Source organism: Hipposideros armiger, unplaced genomic scaffold, assembly GCF_001890085.2.
Source record: "Hipposideros armiger isolate ML-2016 unplaced genomic scaffold, ASM189008v1 scaffold_162, whole genome shotgun sequence".
Classification (NCBI taxonomy): Eukaryota; Metazoa; Chordata; class Mammalia; order Chiroptera; family Hipposideridae; genus Hipposideros; species Hipposideros armiger.
The window spans coordinates 3,213,138-3,233,207 of NW_017731512.1; the positions used below are offsets into that span (position 1 = coordinate 3,213,138).

The 20,070-nt window shown below is 37.8% G+C and overlaps 1 protein-coding gene across 29 annotated transcripts in view; it reads right to left on the bottom strand.

The window, feature by feature from the left end:
* Nucleotides 1-15,952, bottom strand: part of LOC109387559 (regulating synaptic membrane exocytosis protein 1) — a 203,876-nt gene extending 187,924 nt beyond the window's left edge. For all 29 annotated transcript variants that reach the window (XM_019651575.1, XM_019651565.1, XM_019651572.1 and 26 more), the window contains exons 1-2: nucleotides 15,611-15,952; nucleotides 11,539-12,404 (exon numbers count right to left, since the gene is read on the bottom strand). In XM_019651575.1, the coding sequence (XP_019507120.1) occupies nucleotides 11,539-12,404; nucleotides 15,611-15,948 (1,204 nt within the window). In that variant the 5' untranslated portion in view covers nucleotides 15,949-15,952. The remainder of the gene's footprint in view (nucleotides 1-11,538; nucleotides 12,405-15,610) is intronic.
* Between the last annotated feature and the right edge of the window lie 4,118 nt (nucleotides 15,953-20,070).

A 20,070-nucleotide genomic window follows, 5' to 3' on the forward strand; every position in this document is an offset into this window, starting at 1 on the left:
TAATGACTCAGTAAGAATTCTGACGATCTTATGTTTTTCATAAATGAAAACCATGGAGACAAATGCCAAATGTTAGTATTTATCATGTATGCACACAGACATGTAGAGGCCTTGGTCTCTTTCCTCCCATGGATATTATTGTCACGACCTGAATTGTGTCCCCTCCCCAAATTAATACATTGAAATCCTCACCCCAAGTAACTCAGAATGTAACCATATTTGAAGAGATGGTCTTTAAAGGGATAATTAAATCAAAATGATGTCAGTAGGATGGCCCCTAATCCAATATGACTGGTATCCTTATCAGAAGAAGAAATTGTAACACACACAGAGGAAAGACAATGTGAAGACTCAGGGAGAAGGCAGACATCTACAGGCCAAGGAGAGAGGCCTGGGACACATCCTCCCCTCAGGGCCCTCGGAGAGAACCAACCCTGCCAACATCTTGATGGTGGAGTTCTAGCCTCCATAACTGTGAGAAAATAAATCTCTGTTGTTTAGGCCCGGTCTGTGGTAACCTTGTTATGACAGCCTTATGAAACTGATACAACTATTATCTCATCTCGTATACACCAGGCTCAGAAGAGTTTACTGGAATTAAAATTAGATCTGCCCTCTGGTATGGAACAGGTGCTTTTACAAAGACCTCGCTGCAGAAGTTCAGCTCAGTAAGTGGAACAAGGCACTCAAAGAAGATGGCTACAGGCGCCATGACTATTAAATCCAGAATAGCCATAAGAACCGGAGATGCCCCACAATGTATAAAGAAGAGTGAAATACCTGAAGAAGAAATACCTGGCTTTCCAATATGGCAACTGGCATCAGGAAAGTCAGTATGTAGGGATCCAGCTTGTAATTCCTGGACCAGGGACTGATGAGGGTAAAGTTTTAGTTCAAGAGGGACTTGGGTGACAAAATTGGACTCAGTCACAAGGATACAGAAACGAAAGAACTAATAACCAAAACGAGGCACAAATCTGAGACCTGGTCTGAGGAATATATCAGAAACCAGGTTGCCAGGATTGGCCCTAGACTACAGACAGGACAAGTAGTGGGACTGACTAAATACTAGTCCTCAGAGGGTCTGGCTGGAGCAGGGGCAGGATGAGTCCCAAGCTCTTCCAGCTGCAAAGAGAAAATGGCTTCCAGGACAGGGTATCAGGCCGATCTTAACACCCATACTGTCTTTTCTCTGTTCAGCAGTGTGTGAAAGGAGAGATTTTTCTTTGCTTCTGAAGTCTCTCCAAGGTCTTAGATTCCATTCTTCTGTTAAATTGAACCAAAAGTAAGGACAACCTTTTCATTCACAGGATAAAATGGGTCAAAAACACTGCAGTATGATTCTGCATTTTAAAAGGATACTGAACAAATGACTGAGATAAGTGTTACTGAAATCTTCAATAGCAAATATTTTTCTAGATGTGCTTTGAAGCACGACTGTTTTCCCTTAAAATGACCTTTAGTATACATTTTCTAAAACATTCTATATTAAAATTGTAAGCATATATTATATGCAAAATCACAGGATTATTTTTGAAAATGCGGCCCAGATTTTCTCCTGGCTCAAAAATAGGAATCTCTTTCAGATATAACTAAATGACCAATATTTCCAGCTATGGATTAATTTGGGTATAATCATGTTAGATTTACAGACTTAATTTCTTTTCTTTTTATAGAACTCCTTTTTAGTCATAATCCTGTTTTAGAATCAAGGAGGTTTTTTAGTCATTTATATATTAAGCAGAAATTGTAACTGAAAAAGCCAGCTTCTCACCATGATGATTTCCAAAATTTTCTTAATGAATATTGTTAGAAATCAAAAATTAGCCTGTTGGCTCAGATCACCCCCTACCCCCAACACACACACACACACACACACACACACACACACACACACGCACACACACAGTTATCTGTGTCCTCTCAATCTCTTCCTAAGTTTTAAATTTCACAGATGACTAAAACACCTAATGTCTATTCCCTATCCACTGTCAGACTCCCTCTAAGGCATTTAAACTGAAGCATCTAACACCCTAAATCATGTGTCTTTCAGTAGTTTGAAAGGGAGAATTAAATTTATCTTTCCCTCGGCAACCCAAAACAGTCTCCTCTTTCATGCCTATTCTCATCTCTGTGCTTTGTAATTTCAGAGCAAATCAGGCCAGGTAGCACTGTTGGGCATTGGTGCTAAATGTCAGCCTATCCAACTGTTGTTCCAGCAGTCTCTTTCCTCTTTATAGATTAAGAGGACAAATTAAAGAAGCAGCTAGAGAAATCATTTGGTTAAAGGCTAACAAATTGGGGTAGAAGTCTATAAAAGCTTATTCATCAGTCTCTGTGTGAAATGGGCCAAGGCAGGTGTACATAAAGGGAAAAAGGACAAAAGAAATTAGGTGGCTTTTCTGAGAGAACTACCAAGGGCAGGGACTAGGCTCTAATTAGTATAATTCCCAAAGCCAGGAAAGTGCCTGCCATATAGCAGGAAGTCAATGAAAGATTAACGTACGAAAGGTAAAAGAGAAGCCAAAACTGTTACAGTGTCATACAGATCCATCACTGTTTTGAGGTTCTGGTGGCTAAAATGCCAATTATGAAAGGGCCCTGAAGATATCAAAACTAGTCACTTGCAATTTAAACTTGCTATTGTTAAATAGCAATTTTTTTCCTGTTTTATATTTTAATAGGTATCAAATTAATGCATGCACATGATGAAAACTAAAATAAATAAGGGCCTGAGAAGTAGTTACAATAATTCATTTCCCAACATGTCCCTTCTCCCCATACTATCAATTCCACTTCCCACCCTTATTTTTTTTAAATTTTTATTATTATTAGTTTCAGGTGTACAGAACAATGCAATAGTTATCCTTTTCACCCATCACAAAGTAATAACCCCCCTCCCCCATCCACTGCCCACCCACCCCTGATATCATATTATCTATTACAATTCCATTGACTCCATTTCACCCTTATTTTTAATATTTATTTTCTGAGCTCTTCTAATGGAGAGCACTCTAATTTTTAAATAATTTGCCTCTACACATTAACTGGTTTATTTGGGCTGTAATCCATTGGTTTCTAATTTTAAGATATTATCTATGGTAAAAACTGATAAAAGAAGAAAGTTTAGTTCACTTTATTTACATCCTTGTGCTTTCAAAAACAAATAGTTTTATTTCTCCTTTTACCTGTCCATATTTAAATACACTGACTCCTCTATTTATCATCCTAAAATTTGAACAAGATATTTAAACACCTGAACATTTTAGTTGAAAATATTCATGTGCTTACCTCCACCTCCCAATTCTTTCATCTCCCATATCAGTCAGTTTACATTTATTTTGCCATGGACAAAATATTGATATTCAATTGTGTCAACAAATATCATTATTCAGTATGGAAGGGTTTCTTTTTTTTCCCCTTAAATCTTAAAACCAGTAGGGGCATTTACCATTTTATTACATGTAAACACTCCAGAATCAAGTAAAAACCAATAACGTGAAGAAGTTAAATCTCCTTTTCTAGAGATGATCTGTCAGGGTTCCCGTTCACTCAGAAGACAATGTACCTAGGTTAGCAGTCAACTGAGCTGTTATCAAATAATACGATAGCGTCACATTTTTCTTTGCCTCATATTTGAACCATAATTTTCCTTAGTAGTTCTTTTCCCCCCTCAATGTTTGGCTGTTCCTTTTTATTGGTGAAAAAAAGAAAGACAGCCTTTCTCTACCAGGTCAATACTGTCATGCAATTCAGTCATCATATGCTTCTTGAGACCCATGAAATTCTTCTTAATATAAAGATATTCTTTCCGGAGCATCCTGGAAATGACCTCCATTTTTAATTTGCACAGATGGCTTTCTGCACACAGTGTCATTCAGGGATTTCTTTGCACTGAACTCCTGGGTTAACTCTACTATTTCTTGTTTCTCATTTGTTCCACTTTATTATTATTCAGTTTCCTTGAGTGCATAATAATTTTCCTTGACTGCATCTTTAAATTATTCTCTCAGATGGAGATTACAAAGTAGGTTTTCTAAGAACTTGAAGTTGATGGATAGTTTACACATGCATAGAACTGTAGTTTCAAAATAGTTTTGCTCTGAACTTTGAAGGCATTGGTCAGTGGTAGTCTAAAATCCATTGCCCATGAGAAGTGCAATGACAGTTTAACTCTTAACTGTTTTGTATATTGACCTGGTTTATTCTTTTAACCTCCAAAAGTTTACCAATTTTTCCTTTTTTCTTGGCATCTTTAATGGTGTGGAACTTTTTCTATGTTTCAAAATTTTGATCTCTAGACATCCCCTGGGCATCCCCAGGGCTGTATAGACTTCCTTATGGGTCAGTTTCATGGATGCCCCTTTCTGTACTCAAAAGAGTTTATAGGTTTTACATTAGCTTTTATTTTAATGTCTCAGATAAAGTTATTTTATTTCCTGGTTAGGAGAATTAACTCATACCCACAGGCAAGTTTGTGATTTTGAGTTCAGTTGTATATAGTCTTGTACTCTGTCCAAGTATTTCCATCCAAGCACTTTGCTGCTACGGTTTTTGGTACTCAGAGCTTTCCCATTAAGCTTGTTAATGACACTAATGATTCAAAAAGTAATTTACATAGAGTATCGGTGTGTTTGGGTGGGGGAGGTGCCCTGGGGTTGGGGTTAGGCATTTCAGAATGTACCAAACTTGACCGAGAGTTAGCATTTTGTTCTATTTGTTTTTATTAAGCATACTTCTGCTCTAGAATTATCTCTTACTTCCAGGGTCAATGTGTCTACTTGTTTATCTATATCTTTTTTAGTTCATTATGCTGTCATTCTTCATATTTGGTGGCCTTTGTTGCTCATTCATTTTAAACACTGAGTACCGGGGTGGATCTTGTGTGGGTAGGTGGTGAGAGTTTCCATGTTGGGCTTTTTAGCAAGGCTGCTCTCATGGATACGAACACCGTCCCTATCTGTGAATGAATAGAGCTTGTGAGATGGTAGACTTCACTTTAATATGAGCAAGATGTGGAGCTCAGTGTTAAGGTGGTTAAGGGTGGGGGCCCCTCAATGGGAAGCACCCACTCCTAACTCTGAGTTTTGCTCAGGCAGTTTGCAGGATTTTTTTTCTTGAGTTTTACCTGGGAATTAAATATTGGGCTGCTTTTGCTGTGTGTAAGGAGGTAAAGAGAAAGAGGGAATGGTAAGAAGAGTGAATAAGAGTGTACTGCGGTTGTTCTGTCAATAAACACTGTACGAATCTGCCAACCTGAAGCTCTCCTTCTCACTTCCAGCTCCGCAGAATCTGAAGTCTGAGACTGAACTCGCTGTAAGGTGCTTCACCACAGGTAAACTTCCCCACCACACTTTTATTTGGCAAGTTCTTATGTCCAAAAGCAGGCTACTTTCCTCCTTCCATCTGCTAAAAGCATCTCATTGCTCATACTTCACGTTCTTTTCTCTTCACTTTTGTGGGGCTTCATGGGGTAAAAAAATAAATGCTCAAGTTTGGGCAACATTTGAAGATGAAGCCCTTTTAAGTTGTAATTGTTTTAAGGTTATGATTATTATTATTTTTAGAAATGTCTGTAACCAAATTCTTGTAATTGAATATGGTTTTATCTTGGGGCATTCTCTTGCTCTTTAAAGTCTCCAATAAGAGTTCTCTAGATAGACAATAAAAACCATGTCATGAGGGCAGGAGGCAGGGCTATCTCTATGTCTATCTATATCTATATACCTACCTATGTATATGTGTGTGTATTTATTAATACTGCACCTCTAGAAACTAGCACAATATGCCTGGAATGTAGGAGGTTCTTATAGATATTTTTATTAATAGCATGTATACCATGCAATATATTTATGTAACATCATGTATGGATTAATAGTTGAATAAATGAGTGGTGGCCAAATTTTTAAAACTCAAACCCTCTTAAGGTTACAGGGGAAAGCACTAGGGCTATCAAAAGGATATAAAATGTATTCTTTGCTTTTATATATTAAAATATATATATATATATATATATATATATATATATATATATATATATATATATATAACCAGAAGTAAATCAACGACTTCTGGTCAGAATTAAAAGTTCAATGTGACTAGTTAGCATTGTACTGTTGGAGCCCCAAATGGATACTCCCAATACTATTAGTTTAATGACTAAAGAATAATCTAAAGCAATACATGAACAAGTTACTCTTGCAACCTGATTGCTGCAAGGATTCCCCACTCTTGTTCCTGATTTCCCAATGTTTTTAAGTTGTCAGGTACCCAACCTTAACAGTCAATAGATCATGTTGGCCACAGCATACACCCTGGCCCCCTGACACTGTCTTTGTCTTAGGGGGAGAATTCACATCTGTTATTAAGGGTCCTCAGTCTCACTTTTCGACCACTCATTGTTTGATATCCTTGCAAGTGTCATTTCTTACGAGCAATCCAGATACCACATGCTCCTAAAAGGACTGCTATGCACTGCCTAGCAATAACAGTTACAAACAAACCACTGAGACCTTATTACACAGGTTGACCTCTGAAGCCACTCATGGAATGCTTTAAAAGTTCAAAGGCATGATTTTTTGTTGTATTTTTTCAGTTTACACAAAGTCAGCAAGAAGGAAAGGATTAAAAATGAAGGATATCCTGTTATCCAATGCCAGGCTCTTCTTCTAGCTTGTTTTGTCTGAGGATTTGTACTTTAAATTCCTTGTAATTATAAGTGGCTTACTCTCCTGAGCAAGCATCAATGCTTCTATGTTTCTTCTCAGAACTTGCACCATTTCTTTCCCTCCTCCATGGTGGTGGCACCATCTTGTCTCTTTCTTTATTCTTAGGTCTCTTAATTTCTTGGAGGCACAAATCTTCACTAGACTTTCTCCCAATGAATTATATTACACATTTCATTAAAAATTCAACTTCTATTTTATAAGCAGGATTTAGTTCACTGTTTTTATTTTGTATAGAAAGATTTATATTAGTTAATATTTATAAGCTAACAGACAAGAGATGCTCACTTTTTCCCAGTTGGCAAAAGCAATATGAAACAGCAACCATGTTGAAAACAGGTGGTAGCTGACCTCCATTTTTAGATAAGCCCACTAGATAGAGCTCACTGTTCATCCCTGTGTAGGTGTTGTGTGTGTAAGTGGAAATATGAGGTCTGACAATTAAGTTAGTGAACTTGTTGCTACTCTTTTTTGTTATCAGAGGGATTATTCATTATGAATTTGTACCAACTGGAGAGTTAACCAAGTTTACTATTTGGAAGAGCTGAAAATGCTGCGTGAAAAAGTTAGACGACCTGAACTTTTCACCAACAATTCATGGCTTTTGCATCACAACAATGCACCAGCTCACACAGCACTGTCTGTGAGGGAGTTTTTAGTTAATAAACAAATAGTACTGGAACACCCTCCCTACTCACCTGATCTGGTCCTCAAAGACTTCTTTCTTTACCCAAAAATAAAGGAAATATTGAAAGGAAGACATTTTGATGACAATCAGGACCTCAAGGGTAATACAACAGCTCTGATGGCCATTCCATGAAAAGAGTTCAAAAATTGCTTTGAAGGGTGTACTAGGCGCTGGCGTCTGTGCATAGCATCCCAAGGGGGGTATACTGAAGGAGACCGTAATTATATTCAACAATGAAGTATGCAGCACTTTGTCTAGAATGAGTTCGTGAACTTAATTGTCACACCTTATACACTATATGTAAAAGATTATATTGAATACAAATGCTGGGTTACCTTTCAGATGCCATTTGATCAGGTTATCTTTTCTTTATTGAATGGTTGGACACATAGCACAATTACATCAATATATGTTGAAGACATGTCCCTTTGAGGTATTTACTAAATTGTATTTCATTGTGTAATTACTCTTTATTGCTTATTTCTCTCAACAGAATATAAGCTTCATTATAGCAGGGAGCACATTTATCTTTTTCTCAAACCTCAGTTTATCCACTGGAAGTGCTAAATACACATTTGCTAATAAATATACAAACCAACTCAGGATAAGAATATCAATTACAAGAGCAGTACACATTATTAGGTAGTTACCTCATGCCAGTGCTATAAACTGAATGTTTATGTCCCCTGACTCCAAATTTGTAATTTGAAATCCTAGCCCCCAAAGATGATGGTATTAGGAAGTGGAGCTTTTGAGGGTTGAGCCTTCATGAATGAGATTAATGTTCTTTCAAGAGACACCAGAGCTCCCTAGCCCCTTCTACCATGTGAGGAAACAGCGAGACGAAGCGGGCCATGAACCAGGGAATGGGTCTTCAACAGAACTTGACAATGCTGGCACCCTGATCTTGGACTTCTCAGCCTGCAGACTGGTGAGAAATAAATTCCTCTTGTTCATAAAAGGATTGTGTCGTAGAAGCCTGAACAGACTAAGAGAGTGAGGCATTGTGTTAAATGTTCATTTATATGTGCAACTAAATTAAATAACCAAATGCATGGGATATAGTAAGAATGAAAATTTAATGTTTGTCTTCCATTGCACTGCACATTTTATTCCATATGAATACTCTTCCCCTAACCCTGAAACTCACAACATGGCATCCACTCGCTCCTAAGAAATCTCTTCCCAAATCATTCTTCCCCTTCTCATCCCATTGGAGCTTATAAAATATAAAAATTTTTAAATTTTGGTCTTTTCTGCCTCCAGTAGGAGCTCAGTGTAGGAGGTGTGCTTTCTGCACTGCGGTGGTGGTCTTGCTTCTTTTTCTTTTCCTGAATAAACCGTTTCTTTTGTGGGGAAAAAAAATTTTTTTTAATCTTTTCTTTGTATATTATATATATATATATATATATATATGATTATCTCACACTCATTGTGATATTAGATATCTATGGCATAAGAGCCACAGGCAAGATCAATAGAGGAAGAATGCTACAGCATCCTATTTTATATGCACCATCTCATTCAAACCACTCGCAACCTTGTGAAGTAGATCGTTTTATCTCCATTGTGCGAATAAGAAAACTGAGACTTAAGATTAACTTGTACAGGGTCAAGGGTGCTAGAGATTATCATGGCTGGGTCCCAAGATAACCCTTATTAGGCAATGATGTATGTAATAAACTCATTAATAGATATCACTGATTAATGATAAAAAAAATTATGTCCTTTAATGTTTCATTTTGTAGATGTTGAATTGGAATTAGTTAAAATATTAGAAACGGGACAACTATGTTGGAGTAAATTCAAGACATCTACTCAGGAGATTAATTATAAGAGAAATAGGGTGTCTATACCAGATAATGGCACAGGTGATACCCCTATGTTCCCAGATGAAGAGATTTAACCCCAGCTTCAGAGGTGTGTATATCTTGAGTGGTCGCCAAAGTTCTCAGAATAATTCCCAAGGAGGGGAGACAGGGTGCAGAGGCAATAAGTTCTTCACATTATATCAGCTCCATTCTTCCAATTACCCATGCTACTAGTCATGTTTTCTTTCACAATCTGTACTTACTGTAAATAATTTTGAAATTCAATTCTGTCTGGTTCCATGATCATTGTGATTTACAACACATATGTAGTAAGAGCTGGTATAGAGTCCTTCATTTAAGGAATGGGAACAATTATATTACATAATTACATATATATATATATATATATATATATATATATCTGTCAAAAGTTATCCACACACCAGTTGAACACATCCATTACTTAACACTTACTTTATTACTTCAAAGGGGAGAAATATGTGTTTACAAGACAATCTTAAGGCACAAAAGGCAGCAAGAGTCTACTTACCCCCTAACTTTTTAAAAAAGCCCATAGACAATATGCATAAACAGAGGCATACTGACTTACAAGTCAAACATAAGTTATCCGAAGGATGACTTTTTATCAATGTAGCATAGACATTTCCTATTTCAAACTGAATTAGAAATTGCACCAACTGTAATATTTATTAATGCTTTTAGTACCAAACCCCACCACTGCCTATCTCATTAAACAGTCATGATAATCTCCAGTATCCTGTGACCCTGCACAAGTTACTTAACCTCCACGTATGTATGTGTGTATATATGCATATATTATACATATATATGTGTATAGAGAGGGAGTGAGAGAGACAAACAGCAAGAGGCAGAGAGGGAGAGAGGGGGAAAGGGAGAGAGAGAGAGAATACACTGGCTACACTTGCACACAGTTTGGAGATTGAAAAAATGTAGAAGCAAAATGATAATTTTACAAAATTTATAATGTTTAGTATATAATTTAGCAAGTATAAAGCAAGCCAAAAACTATGAAAAAGTCATCCCAGAATGTAAATTAAGAAACATACAAGGGCCCCAACACTACAATGAGGACGATGACCCCTGCCACTGATTTAGGACTCTGGCCAGTTTAAATCTGAGTGAATCTTCAAAACAAACACATGCTTTTGATATTATATTGAAGTGTTTTCTAAATCAGCGTTACCTACAGGAACTTTCTGTGAAGTCTGCTCTTGAGCACTTGCAATCTGGATAGTGCAACTGGGGAACTGAATTTTTAAGTTTATATAATTTTAATGAATTTAAACTTAAATGCTAGATACATGCAGCCATGGTATTGTAGAGTGAAGGTTTAGACAGAAAAAAAAGCAGCCTATCATGCAATGTTCCAAAATCTTTTGGAATGTAATAGGTAAAATGAACTTTTTTTTCCAAAGTTACTATTCAAAACAATACTAACATCTGCATGATATAATCTTTGTGAAGCAATTTCTTCACAAATCGTGAGATTCATTTCAAACTTGAAAAATGCTACCCTCTGTGACTGGAGTATCACACCACTGAAGTTTTTTTTTAAAGATGAATTTCTTTTTTTCAGACATACTTTTGGTTTTCTAGAAAATAAGCTATTTTTCCCAAATAAATCCACCCCAAAATAATAACTTGAAAACAGAAGACATTACCGAATCTCCCAGACTGACAGGAGCCAAAATCATTAAGAACTCTTATAACCCAAATCTGGAGCTTGTGGTTGTTTTAAAATCAAACCAAAACAACAACAACAACAAAAACCCTAAAACCTTCTATTCACTGCTAGAATGTGAGCTTTCCAAGCTGCACCTCCCCCTTCCCCCCCCCCCACACACACTTTTACTGAGATACAACTGTCATACAGTTCTATAAGAGTTTAAGGTAAAACTGAATAATGGCTTGACATACCTATATTGAGAAATAAACTACTACAATAAGATTAGTTAATATCCATCTCATCTAACTAAAAAAATGGTTCTTCCTCGTGATGCCAACTTTTAGGATCAACTCCCTTAGCAACTTCCTAATATACAGCAGTGATCACTATAGTCATTATATTGTACATTACAAGCCGCAGCTCTAAACCCGGCACACGTACACCTCCAGCTCCGCACGCACGTACCTCCAAGCCCCGCACACGCGCACCTGCGAGCCCCGCACACGCGCACCTGCGAGCCCCGCACACGCGCACCTGCCAGCCCCGCACACGCGCACCTGCCAGCCCCGCACGCATCCAGGCGCGCGGCCGACGCCGCCCCCTTACCTTTCTCGCTGACGCTCTCGCTCTCGAGCTCCACGTCCTCACAGCTCGTGTACTCCGGCGTGGACACGCCCTCCTCCTCCGAGCTGCTCACCGACATCTGCCGCTTCTTGCCGCCCCTCTTGGACCGGTGCGGCTTGGGCGGGGACGGCCGCACCGACTCCGACTGGTCGGAGCTCAGCGAGTCGTTCCGCAGCATGGTCTCCGCCTTCTCGCGCTTGGCCTTCCGGATGAGAACGGCCGAGCTGGGGTCCAGGCGGCTCTGCTTCCTGAGGGGCTCCTGGGCTTTGGGCTCCGGGGCTTCTGCGGGGACCGGCCCATGCCTGGGCGCCGGCGGGCTGTGGTTCGCGAGCGGCTTGGCACCCGGCGCCCTGGCTTCCGCAGTCCTCTCGGCCGAGTAAGCCCGCGGCGAGTCGGGCGGCGAGGCCCTGGCGGCGGCGGGCGCGCGTTTGCCGGCCTTGCTCTCGGGCGGCGCGGCGCCCCCCTCGGTGCGCGGGAGCGCCACGTCGCTGTGGCGCCGCTCGTGCCTCGCGCGGGACACCCGGGCGTGCATGCGCATCTGCTGCTCCTCGGGCGGCGGCTTCACCGGGTACCGCGCCAGGTTCGGGTCGCTGCGGTACCTGGTCTGGTACTCCTCCTCTTTCCTTTGCTTCTCGTCATCCGCGGCTTTGCCATCCTCCCGTTTTTCCGGCACGTCGGGGTAGTCCTGGGACCGTCCCTTTTCCAGCCTCCGGCTTTCCCGCCTTTCTTTCCGCTCGCGTTCTTCCAGGACTCCCTCCCCGGGGGGCACCGAGGGCTTGGGCGCGCGTTTCCGCTCGCTCCTCAGGGCTCCTTTGCCATTCTGCTCAGATGGCCCCGGCGTCTTCTTTCTATGATAGACAAAGGAACGTCAAGAAGGAGAGCAGCGTGTAAAGCTTAAATAAGTGAAGACCAGAACTTCGTATTCCAGATTTAAGTCCTTTCCAGTAACTAGTTATAATTCATGATAAGGAACCACATTAGCCTGTATATCTGATGAGCTTGCTAAATAAGGCTCCTTCACGTTACAATATGTTCAGGGACTTTAGAGCTTATTTGCACATTTAAAATTCTTTATAAATTAACGATCAATACAGTGCATCAATAAATCAATTCAAAAAAGCATCAATAAATAAATGAAAAAGTTTCATGCTAACTACTGCTTGTTAATCAGACTAAAATGTTTTAGATGAAATATAGGTCAATGATATAGGAGCAAAAGATAATAGGCGCATCGATTAAAAACTAAATATACACTTGATATATAGTTGGACAATACATATTGACGATCTTATTACAATTGAAGCTTTTAAAGAAATGTGAATACAAGTATGCTAATTTCATAAATCAAACCTAATAGCACTTCTTCAATAGTAGAACAAAAGTAATTTTAACGAGATCATGTGCACCCAAACACTTTTTGGGGAGTTGATTAGGGGGAAAAAATGGATGGATTTTAACATCCATCTTACTTTCCATGGGCAAAAATAATAGAAATGTTGAAAATTATGAAATTATTTTTTCCTCTCTCCATTCTTTTCCCTCTTCCTCATTTCAGAACACAGTGCAAAAGAGGAAAACAGTTTTGCTTTCTATTGGGTTGTCGGAAAAGCCATGACGCGTTTTTGCAACGAAAAACATAGAAAAAATACGTTATGACTTTTCCGACAACCCAGTACTTTTCTCTCTGTCCTGTTGATAGCATTGACAAAGATAAAAGTAAAGGAAATGGTTTGGCAATCTTTGAATCTTGTATATGTGTCTGTCATTCAAACTGCTCCTTCCAGCCCTTCACTGTACACTGGTATGCACCTGATTTTGGAAAGTTCTACCAACTATACCAGACGTTACAAAAAGTAGGTGCCTTGTCTAAGCATTCTGACACTATATGATCTACCATGCACTTAATATAGAGACAACCTAAGACTCTTTTTGGAATCTTGAGGTCCAGAGAAGGCTTCCCAGAGGAAATATTGTTTGGAAATCCAAAAGCAAAAATCATGAACAAAAACTGAGAAAAAGTAGACGATGAGAAAATGTCTATTGTGGGTTGCCAAAGTAGTAATTGCTAAGGTATGTTATGGGTCAGTTTGAGGAGAGGCTGGTGACAGTGAAAAGAAACGGGTTTCAAACGGCACAGGACAGCAAAATAGAAGCATGGCGAATTCTGCTTGAGGCATTTAGATCACATTGGCCTTTTGAAATGAAAAGGATTTTCATCAGCAGGTGGATTGCAAGGGTGGCATTGTAAGGGGGTCGAATATGAACACCTATTAATCATTGTTAAATATAGTTTTCATAAAAGCATGATGATTGTACTGCAAACATTTAGTAGCTCATTAAGGCATAGTTGATCTGGTTAGAAGTTTATATTGAGTCAATTTTCTTGAAATGCTGATAAATAATGCTTACCTTGCAAAGTTCATATAAAGATGAAAGGAGATACATCTTCTGTGAAAATGCTTTATGTAAGGATATAGTATTATGCAAATGGAAGGTGTTCCCTAGTCTCACTGCTTCTTTGCTTCACTGATTATGCCTTTTCTCATCTCTACCTTTAATTGTTCCATTTCCACTAGCTCCTTATGAGTATACAAAATATGATCAAGAATTCTTCAATAATTTAAAACTGCCATTCTTTCACTCTTCCCTGCCATTCTTCCGGCTTTCTTCCCTGAAGTTGCCACCCATCTCTCTCTTTTCTTTCTCCTACATCCCCGATAACCTTATTGTTTTCTTTAGTAGTTATATAATCAACAAGGGCATTTACTCCTATCAGTCTTCTTCAAATTTCATCTAAAAGGTCAAAACAAAGAATCTTTTCTCAGTCTTTATTCTTGAGGTTTTGTTTTTTTTTAGTTTCATGTGAAAAACAGGATTTATATTTTCTCTTTAGAAACTTCACAGCATCAAATTATCTTATTTAAAGAAATTATTTTCTGAGCAATCCCAAACAGTCAAGATTTTTGTCCCTTCTGAACCCACCACAGATTATCACCAAAAGCTATGAATTCTGCCTTCACTGAGGTATGTCTGTTGTCCTTTCTGTCTTCACATAATTTAAGTACAGTAATTCTCTCCCTCTTGTATTGTCCTCTCCTGCTCTGTTTACCTACCCTACAACTCCTGGATATCCTACAGAGCTTAATCCAGAAGGTACCTCCTCTTTCTTGCAGCTCCCAAAGTACAATATCTATTTTCCAGTTTTGATCAAATCAGCATCCTGGTATAATTAACTGCCAGGTGTCTGTCTTCCCTAGGATGTTGTGTGGTATCTTCCCTGGAATCTGTGAGGAAAAGGACCATGTCTTAATGATCTTCATACCCTGTGGCTCCTGGCACAGTGTCTGCTTAGAGTAAACACCCAATAGCTACTGGCTTGAATAATAGCTATATTCATCAAATGCCAATGATGTGCCAGCGTCTGAATACATTTTCTCATTTAATCCCTGCCACAGCTCTGTAAGGTGGGTTACTGCCTAGCAAAGCAGTCAGGACTGGGATACAGACCTGTTAAACTTTGAATTCCTTCACCTAATTTATGGGCTTTGTTTGAAAAGGGGAGCAAAAGCCTTCCTTGGAGCCTACTCTCCCACCCAGTGGGATAATTAAGGGTTACACAAAAGTAGCTCAGCCTACTCTTAACAATGGTCATGTCCCCCAAACTATCAATCTCATGAAGAGATGCATCCACACACTCTCCAATGAGTCAGATTCCCCCACCAATATCTCCCACAGCACACTTTCAATGAAAGGACTAATTCTATCAGTGAATAAATGAGAGTTTTTCTGTATTCAAGATCGGAAGTTCGTAGCTCAACTAGGTGACTTATTTACATCTCCGCGTGGTATGCAGGAGAGCTTCTCAGGAAAGGTCTCTGAAGGCAGGATACAATCTAGAGATAAACAAAGCACGTTGGGCCTGTTGCTGCCTTCCACGTGGGCCTGAGAACACCAGTTCCATCACATTTCTCTTAATAGCAGTTACATTCTTGAAAACGGGTTTGCTGTCAATGAAAGACCTTGCCTTTTGCCTAGGGGGTTAATGAACTATTACCTCTCTCTCGGAGGCTCACTTCTAGACCTGGACGCAGCCTGCTTCTGCTCTGGCCCCACGGCTTGCTGTGAGGGCTCGGCCCCTTTTCTCCTGTCTGGCTGGGCACTGGGAGGAGCTCTGTCTTGGGTGGAGGCAGCTGCTGTGCTCAGGGGTGTCTGAGACCGTGATCGCTCTTGGAGCCGTGCTTTCTTTTCTCTGGGTACCTCAGAACCAGCACCTGTGGTTGTATCACTCAGAGTTCCATCCTGACTTGGCGGCTGGGGGCCACTTCCAAAGAACCAGGCCCCAGATTTGGTTAAGATTTCTTGTTGCTTTCGACATAAATTGCATACCCACATAACCTATTTGAAGAAGAGAGAACAATATAAATTTTCTATGCCATTTGGAAATAACTTATTTTCATCATATTGAAATATCTTTTAAGGAAAAGGAAAGATGGCTGTCATCTTCATATTTATCCTTGTAACTATCTTGTGAAAATGATCCTAGCACAAGTCACAGTCTAGTATATGAATGCCTGGACCGTGGCCCGTCTGAAATCATAGTGCCTCAGGGTAGCCAGAGTTTTTTCTTGGCATCGAATCCTATGATTCTGAGTTTCCTTCTACCATATATCCATTACATTTTGTATGACTCACTCTGAAGATTCATTTAAAATATTTGTTAGTATAATGTTTTAAGTGGGGCAGTTGATTGAAAAATGTTTTAAAGAGCTATATATAGAATTAATATTTATGTACATAAACTTCAGTGTCTCAAATGATTTAGAAGATACCTGTTTTTTCAAAAATCATACACTATGAATACTCATAAAGTGAATATTCAAATATATTCCCATGGGGCAAACAATAAAAGGTAGGCATAAAAGAAAAAGTCAAGCTGTATATTTTCTCTAGTTTATTAGTAATAAACTAACCTTAAGTTTATTTTATGCTATTAAATATGTTTCCACATGCATATTTACTAAATCAATAAATCTGGGGCTGGGTTTATTCATATGTGACAACTCAGATATAATTTCCACTAGGAGAGCTGTTTTGGAAGAGTGATTTCGAAACATATCTACTGATAAATCATAAGATGTATGACCACTTACAACAAATCTATATATCTGTTCTCCTCTTGGTGACATTTAAAATGAATGCAGTAATGAGACAATGATGATAATAAAAATTAATAAAAGTGACACCTAGCAGATACAGAGCTAAGATAGGTGCTGCAGCCCCCTGAGCCTTTATTTCAAGCATCTTCAGTGCCTCTGTTTCTTTGTGGCATGAGTTCAGCTCCCTGCCGTAGGAGATTTCCTTTGAACTCAATTTCTTTCCCCTTGTGCTTCAGAAACAACACCCCAACGAAAAACTGATTACCAGTTTCTAGGCCCTCATTTTCACAAACACTAACTTAGTCAACAATTACTCAAAAATATCACATAACGAATAAATCCTAGACACATTGAGAAACAATACAAGTAAAAGAAGAAGCTTTATTTGGCAAAAAGAAGAAAATGTACTACTGAAAACATTCAGATGATAGAAAAATTATAACTGTAGCCATAAAATTGGATAAAATAAAAGCTCAAGTGAGAATTAAAAGAGGGAAAAATGTAATATATAGTTTAACGTAGAAAATACTGTGAATAAACTGTTATAAACTGCTGCTTTCCAATCAAGGAAACTGAAATGAATTAATCATATGAGGAAAACTAAGACTTAGAGATATTTGCAAAAATATTTATGATTGTTGAAGCTTAATTTATTCCTCTACATTTTCTCAGATCATAAAATGAACTAGGTTCACAAAAGTAGTTAGGTATAACATCTACACAATGTATTTTAATTGATATCACAGAATTCCTATTTACTAAAATGTTAAAAATGATGAACAAAGCATTGCATAAGCCTATGTCAAAATAAAGGATCTGTGGAATATATCATCAATTTCCAAATGAGACTATATTATGCACAATGTATCACAATCTCTTTATGTCATAAATAAGGTCCCTCAGAAGTCAATATTGGTTGTACATGGACATATTAAGGAGTACACTGTACAGGGCAATGCCCCAGGGGTAGGGCTTCCATGCACAGTAATACTGATTTTCCTTTGCCCAGATCCTGTAAAGGGGGCAGGTGATGTGCTTCCTCATTGATTGCTTCTTTAGCTGACCAGACAGTGATGAACACATCTGAAACCATGCCATGTACAGTAGTCCTTACCTAACACCATTGAGAGTTTCTGTAACTTTAAATGAAACAACATATAACAAAACCAAATTTACCACAGGCTAATTGATATAAATGAGTTAAGTTCCTATGGCATCTCATCAATGTTATAAAAAAACTGTTGAAGAAATGACATTATTTGAAGATCTGCTATATTTCACAGAGACTAGTATAAAATGTTGACAATTTTACATCAAATAAGTAGGCATTAAATTTGTATTTATCACACTAATTATAAGCAAAATATTATTCATCATCTAATATAAGTCTTTTTCTACAAAAATATTAAAGCATCCTTAGGATAAATATGAATTTCCTTTAAAACCATACAGAAAAACAATAAAATTTACAATCAATACAAAATTCCAAAATGGAGTTAAGCAGGAAGAGGGAAAAAGCATAATGAGACTGATAAAAAGAAGGGTAAATGAGACTCTTGACTTCATCACATATATTTTCTAGAAAATTCTTAACTTGGTTACTTCACATTTTTGACTATTACAAAAATGGTCCAGTGAAAAGTAATTGCCAGATTTGGGAAAGTTCCAAATTTTGAATATGTGCAGAATTGCTACAGTATCAATAAAAGCAAACAAAATATAGTTATTAATTACAGTTAAATTTAACAACTCAGTTAATATCATGTCAAATTTATTCAAAAGGTTACAGTTAGTGGGTTAAGAGAAGCAGCTACTTTGATTAATATTTTCAAACTATTATTTATTCATTTACATTTGTGATGTTGCATTAAATCCACTGCATTCCTATATACTAACAATGAAATATGAGAAAAAGAAATGAAAATACAATTCATTTTGCAAGTACAACAAAAAAATAAACCATCTAGGAATAAACTTAACAAAGAATGTAAAGGACCTTTTACATTGCTATAAGACATTCTTAAAAGACATTGAAGAAGACACAGAGAAATGGAAAAATATTCCATGTTCATGGATTGGAAGAATCAACATAGTTTAATGGCCATATTACCCAAAGCAATATACAGATTTAATGCAATTTCCATCAAAGTCCCAATGGCATTTTTTCAAGAAATAGAACAAAAAATCATCAGATTGTATGGAATCACAAAAGACCCCAAATAGCTAAAACAATCCTAAAAAAAAAAAGAACAAGGCTGGAGGTATTATACTCCCTGACTTCAATCTATACTACAAGGCGACAATAATCAAAACAGCATGATGGCAGGAAAACAGACACACAGGCAAATGGAACAGAACTGAAAACCCAGAAATAAACCCACAGATATATGAGCTGATAATTTTCAACAAAAGGAGCCAAAAACATACAGTGGAGAAAAGGAAGCCTCTTCAATAAATGGTGCTGGGCAAATTGGAAAGCCACGTGCAAAAGAATGAAACTAGACTATTTGTCACCATATACCAAAATTAACTCAAAATGGATCACAGACCAAAACATAAAACCTGAAACAGTAAACTGCATAGAAGAATGCTTAGGTACTAAATTTATGGACCTTGGGCTTAGAGACAGTTTTATGAATTTGACCTCAAAGGCAAGAGAAGTAAAAGCAAAAATAAATTAATTGGACTGTTTCAAACTAAAAAACTTCTGCACAGCAAAAGAAACTATCATCAAAACAAAGAGGCAACCAACCAAATGGTAAAAGGTATTTGCAATTTTGTCTATTTTTAACACTTAGGAAAAATAGTGTTTAATTTCAAATCTCTTCCTATGTCTTATTTTCTTGTGCATCACAATATTTTTAGACTTATATTTCAAAATATAAGTGCAGTCAATCTATCCTCCAATTTGAAAGCAAAATTCGCTATAAAAATCAAAATATTTTTATTAAAATACTACTTCCCAATCTCAATTATTATTAGTTATATAAATTACTCTTGCCACAAAGTTTAGAAATAAAAATAACTGCTTATATGAGTTGTAAAGAAAATATGAGAACATAATATTAGAATATCTTTTGTCATACCTTTCAAAAGTGTTCAAATCAAACATCACAGACATGTATAAAAATGACCCAAATAGTTGCTAAGAAGCAACACAGTTATGTATGTTTTTGAATTTAGTATTAAGTATTATTATGCTTGCCTGGAAATAGGTAGATAATACAAAAGTGCAATAAAAAGCCTTTCTCAACTAATTTTCTTTAAAAAGAGGATAAGACAATTGTTTCTACCCCCCCAAAAATGTTATTTATTTAAAACACACACACACACACACACACACGTACGCGCGTATCTT